Consider the following 19,839-nt stretch of genomic DNA (forward strand, 5'->3'; position numbering starts at 1 on the left):
GATATAGTTTCCAAAATGCGGTCACTTCTGGGAGTTTCCTCTGAACTAAAACCTCAGGGGCTCTGAAAATATAGCAACAAAAACCATTCCAGTAAAATTTGTACTCCAAAAGCCAAATGAATCTCCATCCTTGCTGTGCTATGCTGTGTGCTCAAATAGTTCAAAATTAACACATATAGGGTACATGGCAGAAATTAAGTAACAAATTGTGGTTTGTTTTTTTTCTGATATTACTCCTTGTGAAAATCACACATTTAGCCACTAGTATCATTTTTTATCCAATTGTTATTAAAAAATTCACTTTAATACAACATTGCATGAAGGTGCCTGTGTGGTGAGATGCATTTTGACAATGTGCCAGGTATCTTCTTTCAGAAATTATATACATATGTGGACAAACTTGTGGTTCCTCTTATGTTAAAGTAAGAAAAACTCACAAAGGTCATTGAAATAACTTGAAACTGACAAAAGCAATTTACTGAATATCACGTAATGAAAATCAGACATTACTTCTGAACCACAGAAAAATGTTAAAAGCAAACTAAATGGCCTGGACAAAAATAATGGCATCTTAATGTACTGTAAAATTTTGTTACAACCTTTTGAGGCAAAACAAAAGATTTCTGTAACTCTCAATGAGACTTCTGCTCCTGTTCACTGGTATTTTGGCCCATCACTCATGAGCAAACTGCTCCACCTGTCTCAGATGTGAAGGCGCCTTCTCCAGACTGCAAGTTTCAGCTCCTTCCACAGATGTTCAAAAGGATTTAGATCAGGGCTCACAGAAGCCACATCAGAGTAGTTTAATACTTTGCTCTTAGCCATTCTTGGATGTTTTAGCTGTGTTTTCGGTTAATGTACTTGTATTATTGAAGGACTTGCGACTCAGACTAAGCTTCTGACTGGACAGCACATTTATCTCCAGAATGTCTTGATAGTCTTGAGATTTCATTGTATCTTGCACAAATTCAAGACATCTTGTGCCAGGTGCAGCAAAGCAGGCCCAAAATATAACTGAGCCTCCTCCATGTTTCACTGTAGGTACAATGATCTTTTCTTTTCTATGCTTCATTTTTGTGTCTGTGAACATAGATCTAATGTGACTTGCCAAAAAGTACTAGTTTTGACTCATTTGTCCAAAGGACATTCTGCAGGTCGCTTTGTGGCATGTCAATAAACATTTTGATAAATTCCAACCTTGCCTCTTATGATTTTATTTCAACAGTGATTTCCTCCTCGATCATCTTCAATGAAGTTTACTTTGGCCAAGACAGTGACGGGTGGTGCGATCTTACACAAATGTACCTTTACCTTGGAGTTTACCTCTAATCTCTTTGAATGTTATTCTGGCTTCTTTGGTTACTATACTTATTGTCCATCTCTTCAATTTGTCATTAATTTTCCTCTTGCAGCCACGTTCAGCGAGGTTGATTATAATTCCATAGACTTTAACCCCTTCCTGACATCCGACGTACTATCCCGTCCACGGTACCCGGGCCCGTATGACCGTGGACGGGATAGTACGTCTACCGCGATCAGCGGCGCCCACGTGGTGAGCGCCGCTGATCGCGGCCGGGTGTCAGCTGATTATCACAGCTGACACCCGGCACTATGTGTCGGGGGCGGTCACGGACCGCCCCCGACACGTTAACCCCTTGCACACCGCGATCAAACATGATCGCAGTGTACCGGGAGTTAAAGGGAAGCATCGGCAGGGAGGGGGCTCCCTCCGTGCTTCCCTGAGCCCCCCACGGCAGCGCAATGTGCAGCGCTGCTGCGGGGGGCTCCTATCCTCCAGGCCCCCGAATCCAAGATGGCGACGGGGGCCTTCGGGGACCTGAGGAAGCTGGCTTCCTCAGTGCCTGCAAAGCGCAAGCAAGAGGAAGTCTTCTTCAATGCCTGTGACAGATTGCTGATCTGTCACAGTGATCTGTGATGTGACAGATCAGCGATCTGTCACAGGACAGTGATGTCCCACCTGGGACTATGTAATAAAGTAAAAAAAAAATAAAAAAAAAATGTAAAAATAAATTTAAAAAAATCGCCAAATAAATTAGAAAAAAAAAAAAAAAAATTCCCTCAATAAATCCATTTTTTGGAAATAATAAAAAAAAAAAACAATAAAAGTACACATATTAGGTATCGCCGCGTCCGTAATGACCCGCCCTATAAAACTGTCCCATTAGTTAACCCTTTAAGCGAACCCCTTAAAAAATAAAAATAAAAAATGAAGCAAAAAATAATGATTTATTATCATACCGCCAAACAAAAAGTGTAATAACGCGCGATCAAAAAGACGCATATAAATATCCATGGTACCGCTGAAAACGTCATCTTGTCCCGCAAAAAACGAGCTGCCACACAGCATCATCAGCGAAAAAATAAAAAAGTTATAGCTCACAGAATAAAGCGATGCAAAAATAATAATTTTTTATATAAAATAGTTTTCATTGCATAAAACCGACAAAAACATAAAAAAACGACCTAAATGAGGTATCGCTGTAACCGTACTGACCCTAAGAATAAAACCGCTTTATCAATTTTACCGCACGCGGAATGGTGTAAACGCACCCCCCCAAAAGAAATTCATGAAACGCTGGTTTTTGTTCATTCTGCGTCCCAAAAATAGGAATAAAAAGCGATCAAAAAATGTCACATGCCCGAAAATGGTACCAATAAAAACGTCAACTCGTCCCGCAAAAAATAAGACCACACATGACTCAGTGGGTCAAAATACGGAAAAATTATAGCTCTCAAAATGTGGTGATGCAAAAACTATTTTACAATAAAAAGCGTCTTTTAGCGTGTGACAGCCGCCAAACATAAAAACCGCCATAAATAGTAAGTCAAACCCCCCGTTATCACCCCCTTAGTTAGGGAAAAATAATAAAACTAAAAAAAAAGTATTTATCTCCATTTTCCCGTTAGGGTAAGGCTGTGTGCACACGCTGCGGATTAGGTGCGGATTCATCCGCGCGGATTTTGTAAAATCTGCAGGTGAAACCGCAGGTCAAAAGACCTGCGGTTTTACCTGCGGATTGCTCTGCGGTTTTGTCCTGCGGTTTTTCATCTCCTCAATAGAGGAGATGGCAAACCGCAGGAGAATCCGCAGAAAGAATTGACATGTCAATTCTTTCTGCGGATTGAAAACCGCAGATAATCCGCGCGGAAAATTCCGCACCGTCTGCACTGCGGTTTTTGATTCCCATAGGGAATCATGGTACTGTACACCGCAGCAGAAACTGCTGCGGGTCCGCAGCAGCCAAAACCGCTGCGGAACCGCAGCAAAATCCGCAGCGTGTGCACACAGCCTTAGGGTTAGGGCTAGGGTTAGGGTTAGGGCTAGGGTTAGGGGTGTGTTGGGGTTAGGGTTGGAGTTATAATTGGGGGTTTCCACTGTTTGGGCACATCAGGGGCTCTCCAAATGCAACATGGCGTCTGATCTCAATTCCAGCCAATTCTGAGTTGAAAAAGTCAAATGGTGCTCCTTCCCTTCCAAGCTCTGCCATGCGCCCAAACAGTGTTTTACCCCCACATGTAGGGTATCAGCCTACTCAGGACAAATTGCAAAACAATTTTTGGGGTCCAATTTCTCCTGTTACCCTTAGGAAAATAAAAAATTGGGGGCAAAAATATCATTTTGGTGGAAAAAAATGATTTTTTTATTTTCACGTCCAAGTGTTATAAACTTCTGTGAAGCACTTGGGGGTTCAAAGTGCTCACCACACATCTAGATAAGTTCCGTGGGGGGTCTAGTGTCCAAAATGGGGTCACTTGTGGGGAGTTTCAATAGTTTAGGTACATCAGGGGCTCTCCAAACGCACATGACACCCGCAGACCATTCCATCAAAGTCTGCATTCCAAAACGTCACTGCTTCCCTTCCGAGCCCCGACGTGTGTCCATACAGTAGTTTTCTCCCACAAATGGGGTGTCAGCGTACTCAGGCCAAATTGGACAACAACTTTTGGGGGTCCAATTTCTCCTGTTACCCTTGGGAAAATGAAAAAATTGGGGACTAATTGATCATGTTTCTGGAAAAAATACGATTTTTTTATTTTCATGCCCTGGCATTATAAACTTCAGTGAAGCCCTTGGGGGTTCAAAGTGCTCACCTCACATCTAGATAAGTTCCTTAGTGGGTCTAGTTTTCAAAATGGGGTCATTTGTGGGGGGTTTCCACTGTTTAGGTACATTAGGGGCTCTCCAAAGGCAACATGACACCCGCAGACCATTCCATCAAAGTCTGCATTCCAAAACGTCACTGCTTCCCTTCCGAGCCCCGACGTGTGTCCATACAGTAGTTTTCTCCCACATATGGGGTGTCAGCATACTCAGGCCAAATTGGACAACAACTTTTGGGGGTCCAATTTCTCGTTACCCTTGGGAAAATGAAAAAATTGGGGACTAATTGATCATGTTTGTGGAAAAAATACGAATTTTTTATTTTCACGCCCGGGCGTTATAAACTTCTGTGAAGCACTGGGGGGTTCAAAGTGCTCACCACACATCTAGATAAGTTCCTTGGGGGGTCTAGTTTACAAAATGGTATCATTTGTGGGGGGTTTCCACTGTTTAGGTACATTAGGGGCTCTCCAAAGGCAACATGACACCCGCAGACCATTCCATCAAAGTCTGCATTCCAAAACGTCACTACTTCCCTTCCGAGCCCCGACGTGTGCCCATACAGTAGTTTTCTCCCACATATGGGGTATCAGCATACTCAGGACAAATTGGACAACAACTTTTGGGGTCCAATTTCTCCTGGTACCCTTGGGAAAATTAAAAAATGGTGACTAAAAGATCATGTTTGTGGAAAAAATACGAATAATTTATTTTCACGCCCGGGCATTATAAACTTCTGTGAAGCACTGGGGGGTTCAAAGTGCTCACCACACATCTAGATAAGTTCCTTAGGGGGTCTAGTTTCCAAAATGGTGTCATTTGTGGGGGGTTTCCACTGTTTTGGTACATCAGGAGTTTTCCAAACGCGACATGGTGTCCGATCTCAATTCCAGCCAAAAACGTCAAATGGCGCTGCTTCCCTTCCGAGCTCTGCCATGCGCCCAAATAGTGGTTTACCCCCACATGTGGGGTATCAGCATACTCAGAACAAATTGCACAATAACTTTTACAGTCCTGTTACCCTTGGAAAAATAAGAATTGAGGGTAAAAAGATCATTTTTGTGGAAAAAATATGATTTTTTAATTGTATGGCTTTATGTTATAAACTTCTGTGAAGCCCATGGGGGTTCAAAGTTCTCACCACACATCTAGATAAGTTCCTTAGGGGGCCTAGTTTCCAAAATAGTGTCATTTTTGGGGGGTTTCCACTGTTTTGGTACATCAGGGGTTTTCCAAACGCGACATGGTGTCCGATCTCAATTCCAGCCAAAAACGTCAAATGGCACTGCTTCCCTTCCGAGCTCTGCCATGCGCCCAAATAGTGGTTTACCCCCACATGTTGGGTATCAGCGTACTCAGGACAAATTGCACAATAACTTTTAGGGTCCTGTTACCCTTGGGAAAATAAAAATTGGGTGAAAAGATCATTTTTGTGGAAAAAATATGATTTTTTAATTGTACCGCTGTACGTTATAAACTTCTGTAAAGCCCTTGTGGGTTCAAAGTTCTCACCACATATCTAGATAAGTTCCTTGGGGGGTCTAGTTTTCAAAATGGGGTCACTTGTAGGGGGTTTCCACTGTTTAGGTACATCAGGGACTCTCCAAACGTGACATGGCGTCCGATCTGAATTCCAGCCAATTTTGCATTGAAAAAGTCAAACGGCGCTCCTTCCATTCTGAGCTCTGCCATGCGCCGAAACAGTCGTTCCCCCCCACAAATCAGGTATCAGCGTACTCAGGACAAATTGCACAATAACTTTTGCAGTCCAATTTCTCCTGTTACCCTTGGTAAAATAAAAAAAATTGAACCTGAAGTATTTTTTTTGTGAAAAGTTAGATGTTCATTTTTTTTTAAATATTCGAAAAAATTCCTGTGACGCACCTAAAGGGTTAATAAACTTCTTGAATGTGGTTTTGAGCACCTTAAGGGGTTCAGTTTTTAGAATGGTGTCACTTTTGGGTATTTTCTATCATATAGACCCCTCAAAGTGGCTTCAAATGTGATGTGGTCCTAAAAATAAAATGGTGTTGTAAAAATGAGAAATCGCTGGTCAACTTTTAACCCTTATAACTTCCTAACAAAAAAAAATTTGGTTCCAAAATTGTGCTGATGTAAAGTAAACATGTGGGAAATGTTACTTATCAAGTTTTTTGTGTGCCGTATCTCTGTGATTTAAGGGCATAAAAATTCAAATTTGGAAAATTGCGAAATTTTCAAAATTTTTGCCAAATTTCCATTTTTTTCACAAATAAACGCAAGTTATTTTAATGAAATTTTACCACTAACATGAAGTACAATATGTCACGAGAAAATAATGTCAGAAATCACCGGGATCAATGGAAGCGTTCCAGAGTTATGACCTCATAAAGGTACAGTGGTCAGAATTGTAAAAATTGGCCCGGTCATGAACGTGCAAACCACCCTTGGGGGTGAAGGGGTTAAACTTCTGAATGTTATGTACTATTGTAGTAACACGAACATCAAAGTGTTTGGATATGGTCTTATAGCCTTGATCTTTAACATGTTTATCTATTTATTTTCTTTCTTATCTCCCGAGACTATTCTCTCCTTAGCTTCCTTTGGTCCGTGTTCAGTGCGGTACACACCATGATAGCAAACAGGACAGTTACTACTTTTCACCCTCTAAATAGGCAGACTGATTACAAGTTTGTAGACACCTGTAATGCTAATGACAGGAAACATCTTAGTTTAACATGCTCCTATGGTTAAATTATTTTCAAGCTTTTCTAGTGGTACTATCATTTTTGTCCAGGTCATTTTCATTAGTTTTTTTTTTTTTCAGTTGAACCACAATTCAAAAATAATGTCTGATTTTCATAAGTTGATATTCAGTAAAGTTAAATTACTTTTGTCAGTTTCAAGTTATTTCAGTCACTATTGTGGGTTTTTCTTACCTTAACAGAAGTGAAACAATGATTTTGCAATGTGTGTGGGTATGTGGGTTTAATATCAACTTGTTATTTTGTGATTTAGATTTTATATGTGCACGTCAAAAGTGTAAAAATTGTCCTGGAAACCAAAAGTGTAAAAAAAAAAAACACTAGCAGTGAAAGGGGTAATCAAATACGCTTATAAGAGTGCACTGTGCACCCGTGATGTGGCTGCCAGGCTCAGTGACTGCACTTGATAAAGTCACTTTTTTCAAAAATGGAAAACTAGGAAAAACAATATATAATTAGGAACTTTTAACTGATGCGAAAACCATTTTTTTTAAATAAAATATATCAGTGAAGGAAAGTTTCCTTTATTAATGTCAGCAAATTTCTTTATGGCTTAGCGACAAATAAAATCATACTAATCTATAAGAATATTATAGGGACCCAGTAAAAGCACAAAGACAATGATCAAATGTTCAAGGGAGACTAATATTTAAATGTATCTGTCAAAGAGACATGGGCTCATTTCAACGATATCAGCAGACCGCAGTGCAAATAATCCCCTGTGCATATGAATAGTAAATCAGATTCCATAATCCACAGACACACACGTCACTTCATTACATTTCTGTTCTGGGTTTATGTAATTTCCCTTATCTCTATAGTATTTACATTACATTTCTCCATCTCTTTGAAACTTTCTTTCACTACCGGACGGATTAAAAAGATATTTTCAATCATGGATTACAAAGGATATTTACCCTTATCAAGAAGCAATTACATTACTTCCACCTGTATACAAAGGGAAGGATTAAAACCCACTGCTAAAGTGAAGCCCAGACAAGATACCGCAGAGTCAAAAGGATTTGAGCCGTTGTTAAGAACATCACTCCAATTAGCCGAGGTCATTTCAGAATTGTGGAGTATGAAATGTCACATACAAAATGGATTTCAGAGGTCGCTTTTCTTACCATACAATAATACATTGTGCCTACATGTCTGATTAGGGCTCTTATGTGCTGGTATGCAGCACGGAACAAGAGGCTGGAATAGTAGGTAAAATGTAATGTCAAAAATAAAATAGAATGACAACATTTAAGAAATTTAAAGGGTATCTGTCATCATGTTTTTGCTTCTTAATTTGAGCGCACAATAATGTAGAGATAGAGACCTGATTCCAGCTATGGATCACTTACTGGGCTGCTTGCTGTAGTTTTGAGAATCTCCTGTTGATAAAACAGTGGTTTTATCACTGGAGGACTAGTAAAGCTGCTGCCAAGTAATCCTCTGTATTATGAGCTCTGTATAATCCTGTCCCCAGCACTGATTGGCAGCTTTCTACCTATGCAAAGCATACACAGAAAGCTGCCAATCAGTGATGAAGGCAGGGTTACACAGAGCTCAGCATTCAGAGAACTGCTAGATCTGCAGGAGTGATTTTATCAGAACTGCAGCATGCAGACCAGTAAGTAATCATCAATATATCTGCCACTACATCACAATGCTCTCAGATGGTCTGCAAAACCCTTGTGACAGCTTCCCTTTAATAAAAAATAAAATAAAATATATATATATATATATATATATATATATATATATATATATACACATACATACACAACTACATTGGTTAAAATGTCAGGACTGAAACAAGCCCTGGTGGTTTGCAATGGAGGTCCCACAGATGCTAAATAATGATGAATACACCTATCATGCACAGCGGGTGAGGAATGCACACAGATAAAGCTTACCGCATATAAAGTACTGGCAACCCAGATTAACATTTCATTTGTTACAGCCATACTATAGCCAGTAACACACTGGTAACGACTGAGAGGGGTCATTACCAGTGTGAGACATGTAGATCAGGAGAGCAGACTGTCAGTCATTACTTGCCTCACACTGGTAACTCCCGCTTTTCTATGAAGTTTATTAATCCGTTTTCCTATTTGCCTTGTGGCACTCCCTATACAGCAATGAACACTTCATGCTTGCGTGGATTCCCACAATTGCATTTTTAATTACAGATCTTCAAAGACCACAATTTGGCACACACTTTTATAATGTCCTACTGTATATTATATAACCATGTACGAGTTGACACCTTGTTCTATGTAATTTTTTTCTCTAGTTTTGGGTAAGAGGAGTTTTGTAAGGATTGCTTTTCACACATTGAGTAGCAGCAGTTGCAGATAAATGTCACTTCTAGGTCTATACATTAGAAAACTAGTGGCTGACAGCTATAGGGCCCACTCTGCTATTTCACAATCATACTCAGTTGAGTGGGATTGTACTGTTTTATGGAGAATAAAGGCTAATGCTTCTACTTGCGGAGAGTGACATGCCCGAGTATGTCTCCTTACCAGAGTAAGGAGACTTATAGGCCGTAGAATCCTCCTCTGGGGAATTAAATATGCAAAATTGTCCCCTCAGAGCAGAAGAGGACTTGAACTGTAGTGCCACCTATTGGAAGTAGCAATCCTAAAAAAACAATTTGGCTCTTTTAAAGAACATTACCACATGACTTAGGATAAAAGCCACACCAGAATTTAAATTTTCAAACACATGTTTCAGGGTGTTGACCCCCCTCAGTGCAAAGCATGAGATCTCATTTGGGTTGTTTTGTGGAGAGAAGCAGAATAACCCACTTCTGTTTTCCTCTGGCACAGCGCCTTATGACTTTCAGGAACAAAAATGCAGCCATTTTGAAATAACAGAAACAAAGAACAAACCAATAATACAAATATTGTAACAAAATTTATAGCCATCAAATCTATGGACTAAGAAAAACTGTGTGCCTGTAATTATTAATAAAATAAGAGCCATGCTCCAAATCAGTGATTGCTTCCATATTTAAAAAGGGGTTGTGCCCTTTCTGAAAACTAAGGCTATAAGCTGCAGCAACAAAACAAAGTGAGGATTACTGATCCTCCAAGGGTCCATCGCCGATAGTCCACCAATGCTCCCGGGTCTGCTGTTTATCTGCAGTGTTGACGTCACGTCAGCAGGGCTGCAACTATTCAGTGACCTCTGACAAGGTCAGAGCTGCTGAGATCAGTGATTGTCTGCAGTGCTGTTGATGTGATTTCAGCACTGTCGACACACAACAGCGACTGGGAAAGCGGCGGAGAGTCAGCGCTAGACTCTGGGGCGATAAGGGATTATCAATTTATTTTGCTATAATTACTGCAGCCTATAGCCCATAGTTTTCTGAAAGGAGACAGACAATCCTTTTAAGAATGCAGTGATGTACCTGCCAATACTCAGCTGCTATCTACATTTAAAAAAAAAATAATGTCACAATTAACATGATATTTAAACTTGGATGAAAAGCTTTTCCATATGCCAACATTAATCAGTTAGACAACTAGTAAAACTATCACAGTACGGAGAAAATCATTAAACTGTGCCTGCACAGTCTGACTTTTTTTAACAAACGGTTGCATGTAAAGAATATAACTATCCTTAGCTATTACATGACTTTCCTGCATTTTAACCAGTAATTCCCTGTGCACTAGAAGCCTGAGCTGCTTCTCTTTTTGCTTTCCTGCTTTTATCTCCAGTTTTTCCTGCCCCCATCTCCACAGAGCATTATAAGCAGCAGGTGTAATTTCATCCTTCACTGCAGATTTGTAGACAGATTTGAGCGGTTCTTGAGAATGAATGAACAGTAACTGAAAAGTGGGGCTGTATCTCTAATAGACTGGTTTCAAAGTTTCTTAGAACAATACAATTATGAAAAAAATTAAAATGAAGTTACTATTCTGGGGAACGTTTAGCGATTCGAACATAATAAAAAACAATGACATAAGACTATAGAATATGCACTTTTCTTCTACTTTATTACTTACAGAAGTCTCCATACAAACTAATACAGGGGACCACAGGTCGCGACACGCATTTCACTCGCTAGATTTTATAACGAAACGTGATTATCCTTAGGATTCTTCTTGGAGTTTACATTTCCATTACTATGTTAATAAAAATGAGCGAAGAGGGAATCTTACCAAAACACAAATGTTTCAAGGAAAGATACGCCAACATCTGATGCCCCCACTACCACGATATGAGCATTGATGGTTATTTTGGGCTCCAAAGTAAGCTTCCGATTAATGTGGTACAATGCATAAGGCGACTGTAGGAAAAAAAAAGAACAATAGATTAAATTCTTATACAAATTCATATATATAAACAGTTGTGTGAAAACTGGTTCCCCGCCCCCTAAACTATTCCAGACTGATAGATATCAATTAGATTGTTTCTCATTTATTTCAGAAATTATTTGATTCATGGCATGATGTATAGCTTTTTTTTTATTCTACTTCACTTTGCCAGGCAGGCCCTATTTAAGTGATTTCTTGATTGAAAACAGATGTGGCAGTAATCAGGCATGCGTGTGGCTGGGGAAATTGAACTCAACTTCCCAAAGATGTGATAAACCACAGCTAATTTAAGTTTTAAGGTGGTGGGAAATCACTTTTTCACACAGTGCCCTGTAGGTTTGGATTTCTTTTTCCCTTAATAAGAAAGACCTTCATTTATAAACTGCATTTTGTGTTTACTTGTGTTATTTTTGTCTAATATTTCAATTGGTTTGGTGATCTGAACTATTTATGTGTGGCACACAAACAAAAGAATAGGAAATCAGGAAGAGGGAAAATATTTTGTCACATAACTGTATACACAAATTATATATACATATAATATATTGCAAGCAATGATCAAGCAGTATATGAGGGTTTTTTTTTACTGTCATTCGTCTCTTAAGCTTTTTTGCTGCTGTTTTGCTACTATTTTCATATAAACCTACTGTATACAAATATGAGCATAGGGTAAGTAAGCCAAATCGCACATAAAGATAGAAGAAAACCTAGCTTCGTCAAAGTGTGAAACACGAGTCAAGTGCAGTTCTTTCATTGACTGGTGAGTCTCCTTCATGCCACTGTACACACTTACATCTCTCACTTATTTATACTTTTCTTACTTCATGATACTTCACTGTGACATATCTTGTGTGTTTATTATTTATGCCATCTTATGCTAACGTATACATCTGTAACACTTGGATTACATTTTGCTGTACCATTATATTTACCTCTGGTATCTATTATTTAGTATTACCATAATCATGTTTCTATAAAAATATCAGATTTGTATCATGTTGCTTAGGCCTGTTTCACACTTCTGTTTCTGCAGTCAGTTGCCAGCCGCCAAAAAGGCGGAGAACGGAACCGTGACCGTCGAAACACCAACGGGAGCCCCCGGACCGTTGGTGTGACGGGATCCGCCGATCTACGAGCGTTAAAGGAACCGCGGTCCTGTAAAAAAATTTTTACCGGCAATGTAGTGGGGCTGCGAGAAGAGAGCGGGAACTCGCCAGCATGATCCGGTGATTGCGATTTGGATGTAGATCGCGGCCGGGATATGGAGCGCGATCGCGCGGGAGTTGGAGCGCGATCCCACCGGAGCATTGCGGGAGTTGTAGCGCGATCCCGCCCGATCATTGCGGGAGTTTCAGCGCGATCTCGCCCGATCATCGCGGGAGTTGTAGCGCAATCCCGCCCGATCATCGCGGGAGTTGTAGTGCGATCCCGCCCGATCATCGCGGGAGTTGTAGCGCGATCCCGCCCGACTCGCGCAATCACGATTATCGCAAGAGAGAGAGATTTTAGCAGCTCGCGGGCGGTAGTTAAAGGTTAAAATGCTTCCCGGAGTGAAAATAGCGGACCGTCACTGCAAAAAAACGTTGCAGAGTCCGTCTCATCCGCCCGGGAGCCGCTAAAATCTTGGCGGATCCGTACAATAACGGGTGTGACGGACGACCGTCAGTCAGGATCCGCCAATAATGTAAGTCTATGGGTGTAAAAAACGGATCCGCCCCTTTTTTGGCGGATCCGTTTTTTAAAAAAATTGTCGGATCTTGACTGATGGGAAAAAAATGATGTGTGAAACAGGCCTTACACAACGCTCATCAGGTGTGATTATCTTCTGTCTTACATTTTAAAACATTTTTAAACTATATTTTCAATAATAGCTATATTTTACTGAGTATACTGTTGCCCAGCACTTATTCTTTATAGGTTTTTCTACTATTTTCACATACAACAAAAAATAAGGGGGGGCAGTGTTTTAAATTATACTGGTGAATTATTGGAATCTCTTCCACAGAGCCACATTCATTAGCCAGACAAGTGGTGGTCGGATCTGCCTTTGTTTTTTAGGAACATTTGTAATCCAAAGTGGCAGACAAAATATTGTATCTTTCAACATTATTTTTATGCCAAAAAATTGGGACAAATACTCTGAAAAAAATCATCCCATAGAAGCTAATTGTGTTTTCACAATAACATGCAGGAGATTTCCAAATGGAAAACTACTATGCTATTTATAAAAAAAACAAACAAAAAAAAAACAACAATTTAATGGAAAATCCTACTTGCCATATGTCAGCTTAGAAACTGGTTGGCACAATCAATTTGTACTTCAAACACTTCATACAAATAAATCATTCTGTGAAATTATAATACATTGCTGATTTGAAGTATTAGGAAATATTTCTAGAACACGATGTTAGAAACATTTTAAAAATGTTTTCTTACGACTGCGATAAAAAAAAGAAAAAAAAAGCACAAAAAATAAACAACATCATCGACAAAGTCAATAAAAACTGAAATATGCAAACTAAAATAACTATAAAGATGATCAGATTTTTGCTAATTTATTATTACGGTATTATATCAGATTCCTATTTAATCAGATTTCCTTTGTTATTGAGTTTTTGCATGTGCACCAAATTTTGGAAATATGAGCCAAATTGTATTATCTTCTTTTCTCCATTTCAATGAGCAGATGTCCTGCTAATCGAAGCTTTGTCCAGAAAAACTCTGACATTCAGTGGCCACACAAGGTACCTTGGGTTAAAACAAAAAACAGAATAAGATGTCTTTCAGAATTTAATCCATATCCAAACTGAATAAAAGTTAACACTAAGTGGGTGTTCACACTAGCCAATAAACATGGCTCCAAAGAAGATGGATTAAAATAAAAGTGCTGTTTAACTCCTTAAAGACTTGGTGATTTTATTTTGTGCCTTTGATTTGACCTCCGAGACTAATAACATTTTAGTTTTTCTGGTGACATAGCCATGTAAGGTTTTCTTTTTTTTTTTGTATGACTTACAGTTTTCAATGACTCTATTCTATTTATCATTTATTGTACTGGAAAATTGAAAAAAAAAATCCAAGCGCAGTGAAATTGTGAAAAAAAATTAGTGGCATTTTGGCTTTTGTACTGATGATGTTTAAAAATGACTCTGAATCACGATTCTCAAGCTCGGTACTGTCACTCCGTTCTGTCTTTGTCTGCTTGTCGGCGTGACAATGCATGTTTTTTGCTTTAACCCCTTACTCCTTTCCCCCTAATTGAGCTGGGATACTGCTGGCTGTTACCTGTGTGGAGCCTGCTCAGTTCCCTGCTCTGCTGCGTAGCTGCACATGTGGTGTTAGGTCTTTGCTCTGCTGCTTGACCATTCGCATGTGCGGTCCCTGGTTCGCCGCTGTGGAAGCTGTCCGCGGGTTGTGAGGTCATTTCCAGCTGGTGCATGACTTTCCACGTGTGTCTTGGCTGGCAACCATGGCCAGGTGCTCTAAGCTGCAGTTCCTGCACTGATTGTGCTGCAGTGGTTTCTGTGTGTGCTTAGGGTGTGCGCGGCCACAACTCCCCTGCTTTTATCAGGGTTAGTGTGTGTACTTGAAATGCTGTCCCCAGCCAATTGCTGAGGGGCAGCTCCTTTATAAACTTACCCTGCCCTATGGGAGGGGCTAGAGCTACTCACAACTCACAAACCTCCTGGACTTTGCTATGTGTGTCTCGTGTCTATGGACCTCATCTGTCTCGGTTATGGTACCAAAGTCCCTGCCTTGATTCCTGCTTTGTCCTGTACCCTAGCCCTGCCCCGGAGGCGGTATATCCGGGCATGAATCCTAGATCCTGTACCTGTCTTGTACCTGACCCTGTCTAAATTCGCCCTGGCCTAGAGGCGGTGTATCCAGGCTTGAGTCCTTGATCCTGTACCTATCCTGTACCTGACCATGTCTGAACTGTCTGATGTTATTTTCCTGGAATCCCTCTGTGTTTGGAGCCCTGCACCTAGTGACTCTGAGACTCTTGTAACCGGTGTTCCTCCTGAGCATCTACTATGCTGTGCTCTGACTACCATGAGGTGATAGCTCCATGCAGGCTCAGCAATCCTGCAGTGTTAGCACAATCATGCTTGAGTTCCTTCCTAGGTCCGATGACCGGAGCCTGACGACCGCAGTCTGGAACCTGATGACCGCTGCCTGGAGCTGGATGACTGCACTGGTGCCTGTAGGTCATGTTGGATGTCCGGAACCAAATGACTCCCGTCTGTTGTCCGCCGGTGATCCTGATGACCTCGTGTGTCCTGATGTCCTGATGACCTACGTGTCTTTGTCCACATGCTCCGCTGCCACAGTATCCTGGTCGCTGCCTTTCCCTAGTTCGGGTAGGCAAGGGGCCTCCTCTATGGTATAGAGGGTCCATATTGCGTCCCCGGGGGACGCCCACCTCCTCGCCAAGGTGTGGAGGTGCCTGCTGGGCCGCGTCTATGGCTGCAGTCATGACATGTACGATTATGGCCAAACCAAACTTGCCTAAATATTTTTTTTATATTTAAGTGGTTAAAAAAAAAAATCACAAATTTGTAAAACAATAAAGAAAATAAGAATGGAGGTTTGTGTCATCATTTTCTGTAACACCTGTAACATTTTTATTTTTCAGTCAATGGAGCTCCACTGGACTTGTTATTGGCATGGATACCTGTAGTTTCTATTGATACCATACGAAGGTGCGGCCGTTGAAAAAAGTGCAATTCTGAAGTTGCGATTTGTTACACCATTTACAGATTGGATGAATCATTTCTATATTTTAATGAATTGGACATACACCATGTTCCAAACTATTATGCAAATTGGACTGAAGTGTCATAAAGATGTAATTTTTTTGTCTATCAAATAAACTCATGGATAATTTGTGTCTCAGGTCTCTTTGGATCACTGAAATTAGTTTGCCAGGTGAGCCCAATTAAGGGAAAACTACTTAAGAAGGAAGTTCCACATTAAGCAGGTCACAGGTTTCAAGCAATTATGGAAAAAAAAGGATCTCTCTGCTGCCAAAAAGCTTCAAATAGTGCAATGTTTTAGACAAAGTATGAAAACATTAGACATTATATGAAAACTTAAGTGTGATCATTGTACTGTGAAGAGATTTGTAGCTGATACAGAGCACAGATGTGTTTGTGCAGCTAAAGGCATAATGAGAAAGGTTTCTGCCAGGCAAACTCTTTGGATTAAGCTGCTAAAATACCATTACAATGCAGCCAGCAGGACATTACTATAAGAGGGGACCAGGATGGGGACATTACTATAAGATGAGACCAGGATGGGGACATTACTATAAGATGGGACCAGGATGCGGACATTACTATAAGATGGGACCAGGATGGGGACATTATTATAAGATGGGACCAGGATGGGGACATTACTATAAGATGGTACCAGGATGGGGACATTATTATAAGATGGGACCAGGATGGGGACATTACTATAAGATGGGACCAGGATGGGGACATTATTATAAGATGGGACCAGGATGGGGACATTACTATAAGATGGGGAGCAGGAGGAGGACATTACTTTCCCAAATTCTTATGAAAAAATTTACAGCACATACTGCATTGAACTACTGTATATTTTAGGAGTCGGGCACAGTCCATTTTTTACCAACCCCAACTCCACGACTCTAGCTCCACAGCCCTGATCACAAGAAGCTTACCATTACTACAGAACAGGGGATATTATTACAGGATGGAGAATATTATTACAGAATGGGGCCCCGGATGGGTGACATTATTACAATATTGGGACCATTACTACAGGATAGGGGACCATTATTACTGGTTGACAGAACCTTATTACAGGACTGGAGACATTATTACAGAACGAGGACTAGGATGGGGGACATTATTACAATATGGGGACCATTAATACGGGATGGGGAACTATTATTACAGGATGGGGGACCTTATTACATCACAGGGGACATTACTTCAGGACTGGAGACATTATTACTGTCATGATCCCAGTGCAGGTTTTTGACCTGCACACCAGGGGTTAATGTCTTGAGCCCAGTGCAGGCTTTGACCTACACATCCGGGGTTAACTATTGTGGCCTCTTTGGTTTGGGGAGAGCTTCTTTTAGCCTTGGGAAGCTCCAATCCCCGTCAGTTATACTTTTGCCCTTGGCTGAGTGTGGTGACCCCTGTGTGCCTGCGCTTCGTGCCTGTCTTTTAGCTTGCTTCTATGGTTCTGACCCGGTTCTGTCCCCCATTGTGAGTTTGCTTTTTGATTCTGTACTGTGTATATGCTTCTCTGGTTTCTGACTCCTGCTATGTCCTTGACTATTCCTGATTAGCCTGCTCCCTGTGTACCGCGTTTACTCTCTAGCTTACTGACCTCGGCTTGTCTTGGATTTTGTCTCCCTCTGGTGCCCCGTCCTTTCCCTGGTGTGGTGGCCCCTTTCCCCTCTCCGCTGCTCCAGGGTCCTTGTAGCATCGTGCACTCATCTCCAGCAGCAGGATGCTAAGCCCCACCCCCTGTGGTCACGTGACTGCAGGTCCTGTTAGTACACTCACCACCAGGCATTCTGACCACTCCAGCCCTGCTGTATTGCTGTCATCTTGCCCAGCTCACGGACGTTGTAAGTGCAGCTGTCACAGGCCATCAGAGGCTCCAGGCTCTCACTGTCAGGGCTGCTGAAATCGCTGGTAAGTGCCCACCTGGCCGTTTCTCCTGACAATTACAGGATGGGGGCCAGAAATACTTTAAGGGGCTATTTGTAAAGCTATATTATTGTATGAAGCTGATGGGGGGAGAAAAAAGAAAAAAAAATCAAAATAGAGTATGAAAAAAAAACCCGGAAAATATTTGTTCAATAAAAATGCTGTTTTATATAAAAACTGAAGGAAAAGAGAAGACCTCTATCATAACCACATGATAAACACCATTAACAAGCATAAAAAACATGCCAAAAGTGAACAAAAAAAAGATTTTCAAAAAGTCATATAGAAAAATAATGGTATCGCTGAAAAAGTCATCTTCTGCAAAAAACGCAGCCCTTCATATTCAAATTTTTTCTATGTGCGTCCTCTTTACCAGACTGAGTTGGAGACCCCTGATCTAACTGTTGATGATTTGAACACTATACTGACTCATCTGCATCGACCGATGTAAGAAAATCAGAGAAAAATAACATTTGCATAATAATTTGGAACGTGGTGTAGATGGACCTGGCAGTACCGAATATATATTTGTCATGATCCCAGTGTAGGTTTTTGAGCTGCACACCTGGGGTTAATGTCTGGAGCTCGGTGCAGGTTTTGACCTGCACACCTGGGGTTAATGATTGTGGCCTCTTTCTGGTTCTGGGAGAGCTTCTTAAACCCCTGGGAAGCTTCAATCCCTGCCAGTTCTACTTTTGCCTTTGGCCTAGTGTGCTGACCGCTGTGTGCCTGTTTGTTGCTATAGCTTGTTTATATGGTTCTGACCCGGCTGTTTCCCGTTGTGAGTTTGCCTGTTGATTTTGTACTGCCTTATTATCTCTGTGTATGACTCATTGCCTGTGACTTGACTACTCTCTGCTCGCCCCTCTTGTACCTTTGCAGCTATCTCTGTGTGTGAATCATTGGCTACATCTTGACTATTCTCCCTGTCTATGCCCCCTGGTAACTTTGTCTCGCAGTTACCCTGCTAGGAGTTATCTTGCAGCCCCTAGCTCTGTGGAGTTTAGGCCACGCCCCTAGCAGTCACGTGCTTCAGGTCCTGCGGCTCTGAAGTACGCATCTACTCAGCTGCTGCCCGCTCCACAGGTATCTTTGAGCACAGTTCGCTTTACTCAGGACACGCGCACTGGCTCAGTGAGCAAGTTCAGTGCGGTGTTCCTGACATTATAACTGGCCTACAATTTTTTTTTCTCTCCTCACTTCTGCAGCATGGACCCAATGTGTGCTTTATCTGAGCAGGTGAAATGCTTGACTCAGTCGCTGAAGAAGCTTAGTTTGGAACAACAAGCTCTGGCCCAGTCCCAACGGCGGGTGGAGGACTCAGTTCAGGGGATGCTTTCTGCAGGCTTCCAGCAGGTGGGGAATAGAGATGTCATTTTAGTCCCACCCGAACCCCCGGTTAAATTGCCAGATTCATTTTCTGGTAACAAGGATGATTTTAGGGCATTTATGGAGGGCTGTAAGCTCTTTTTCTCTTTGAGACCCCGCTCCTCTGGGGATGAGAAACAGAGGGTGGGGGTGGTGATGTCCCTGCTTAGGGGGTCCCCACAAGCCTGGGCATTTTCGCTTTCCTCTTCTGCCCCTGAGAGAATGTCTGTGGATGCGTTTTTTTAAGCCTTAGGACTTATTTATGATGAGCCTGATAGAGTGCGGTTGGCTGAGGACAAGGTGATGAGTGTCTGTCAGGGGGAGCACTCGGCCGAATGGTTCTGTACTGAATTCAGACGTTGGGCAGCCGAGATTTCCTGGAGTGATGCCGCCCTTTGGGGGCTGTTCCACAGAGGCCTGTGTGAACGTCTGAAGGATGCTTTGGCACTTCATCTTCTGCCTGACTCCCTGGAGGATGCCATGATCCAAGCGGTTCGCATGGATCACAGGCTGCGGGCTAGAGGCATTATGCAACGGGAAACACCATTATTCTTCAGTGGAGATGAGACCCGGACTCTTCCTATGTCTAT

The 19,839-nt window shown here is 41.5% G+C and overlaps 1 protein-coding gene across 3 annotated transcripts in view; it reads right to left on the reverse strand.

Moving 5' to 3' along the window:
- CFAP61 (cilia and flagella associated protein 61) overlaps window positions 1–19,839 on the reverse strand; it is a 439,348-nt gene that overhangs the window by 221,358 nt on the left and 198,151 nt on the right. For all 3 annotated transcript variants that reach the window (XM_073557422.1, XM_073557421.1, XM_073557423.1), the window contains exon 18: window positions 11,031–11,158. In XM_073557422.1, coding sequence (XP_073413523.1) covers window positions 11,031–11,158 — 128 coding nt within the window. The remainder of the gene's footprint in view (window positions 1–11,030; window positions 11,159–19,839) is intronic.

This window comes from Dendrobates tinctorius, unplaced genomic scaffold (assembly GCF_039654945.1).
Source record: "Dendrobates tinctorius isolate UK_male_01 unplaced genomic scaffold, ASM3965494v1 ptg000250l, whole genome shotgun sequence".
In the NCBI taxonomy this organism is placed as follows: Eukaryota; Metazoa; Chordata; class Amphibia; order Anura; family Dendrobatidae; genus Dendrobates; species Dendrobates tinctorius.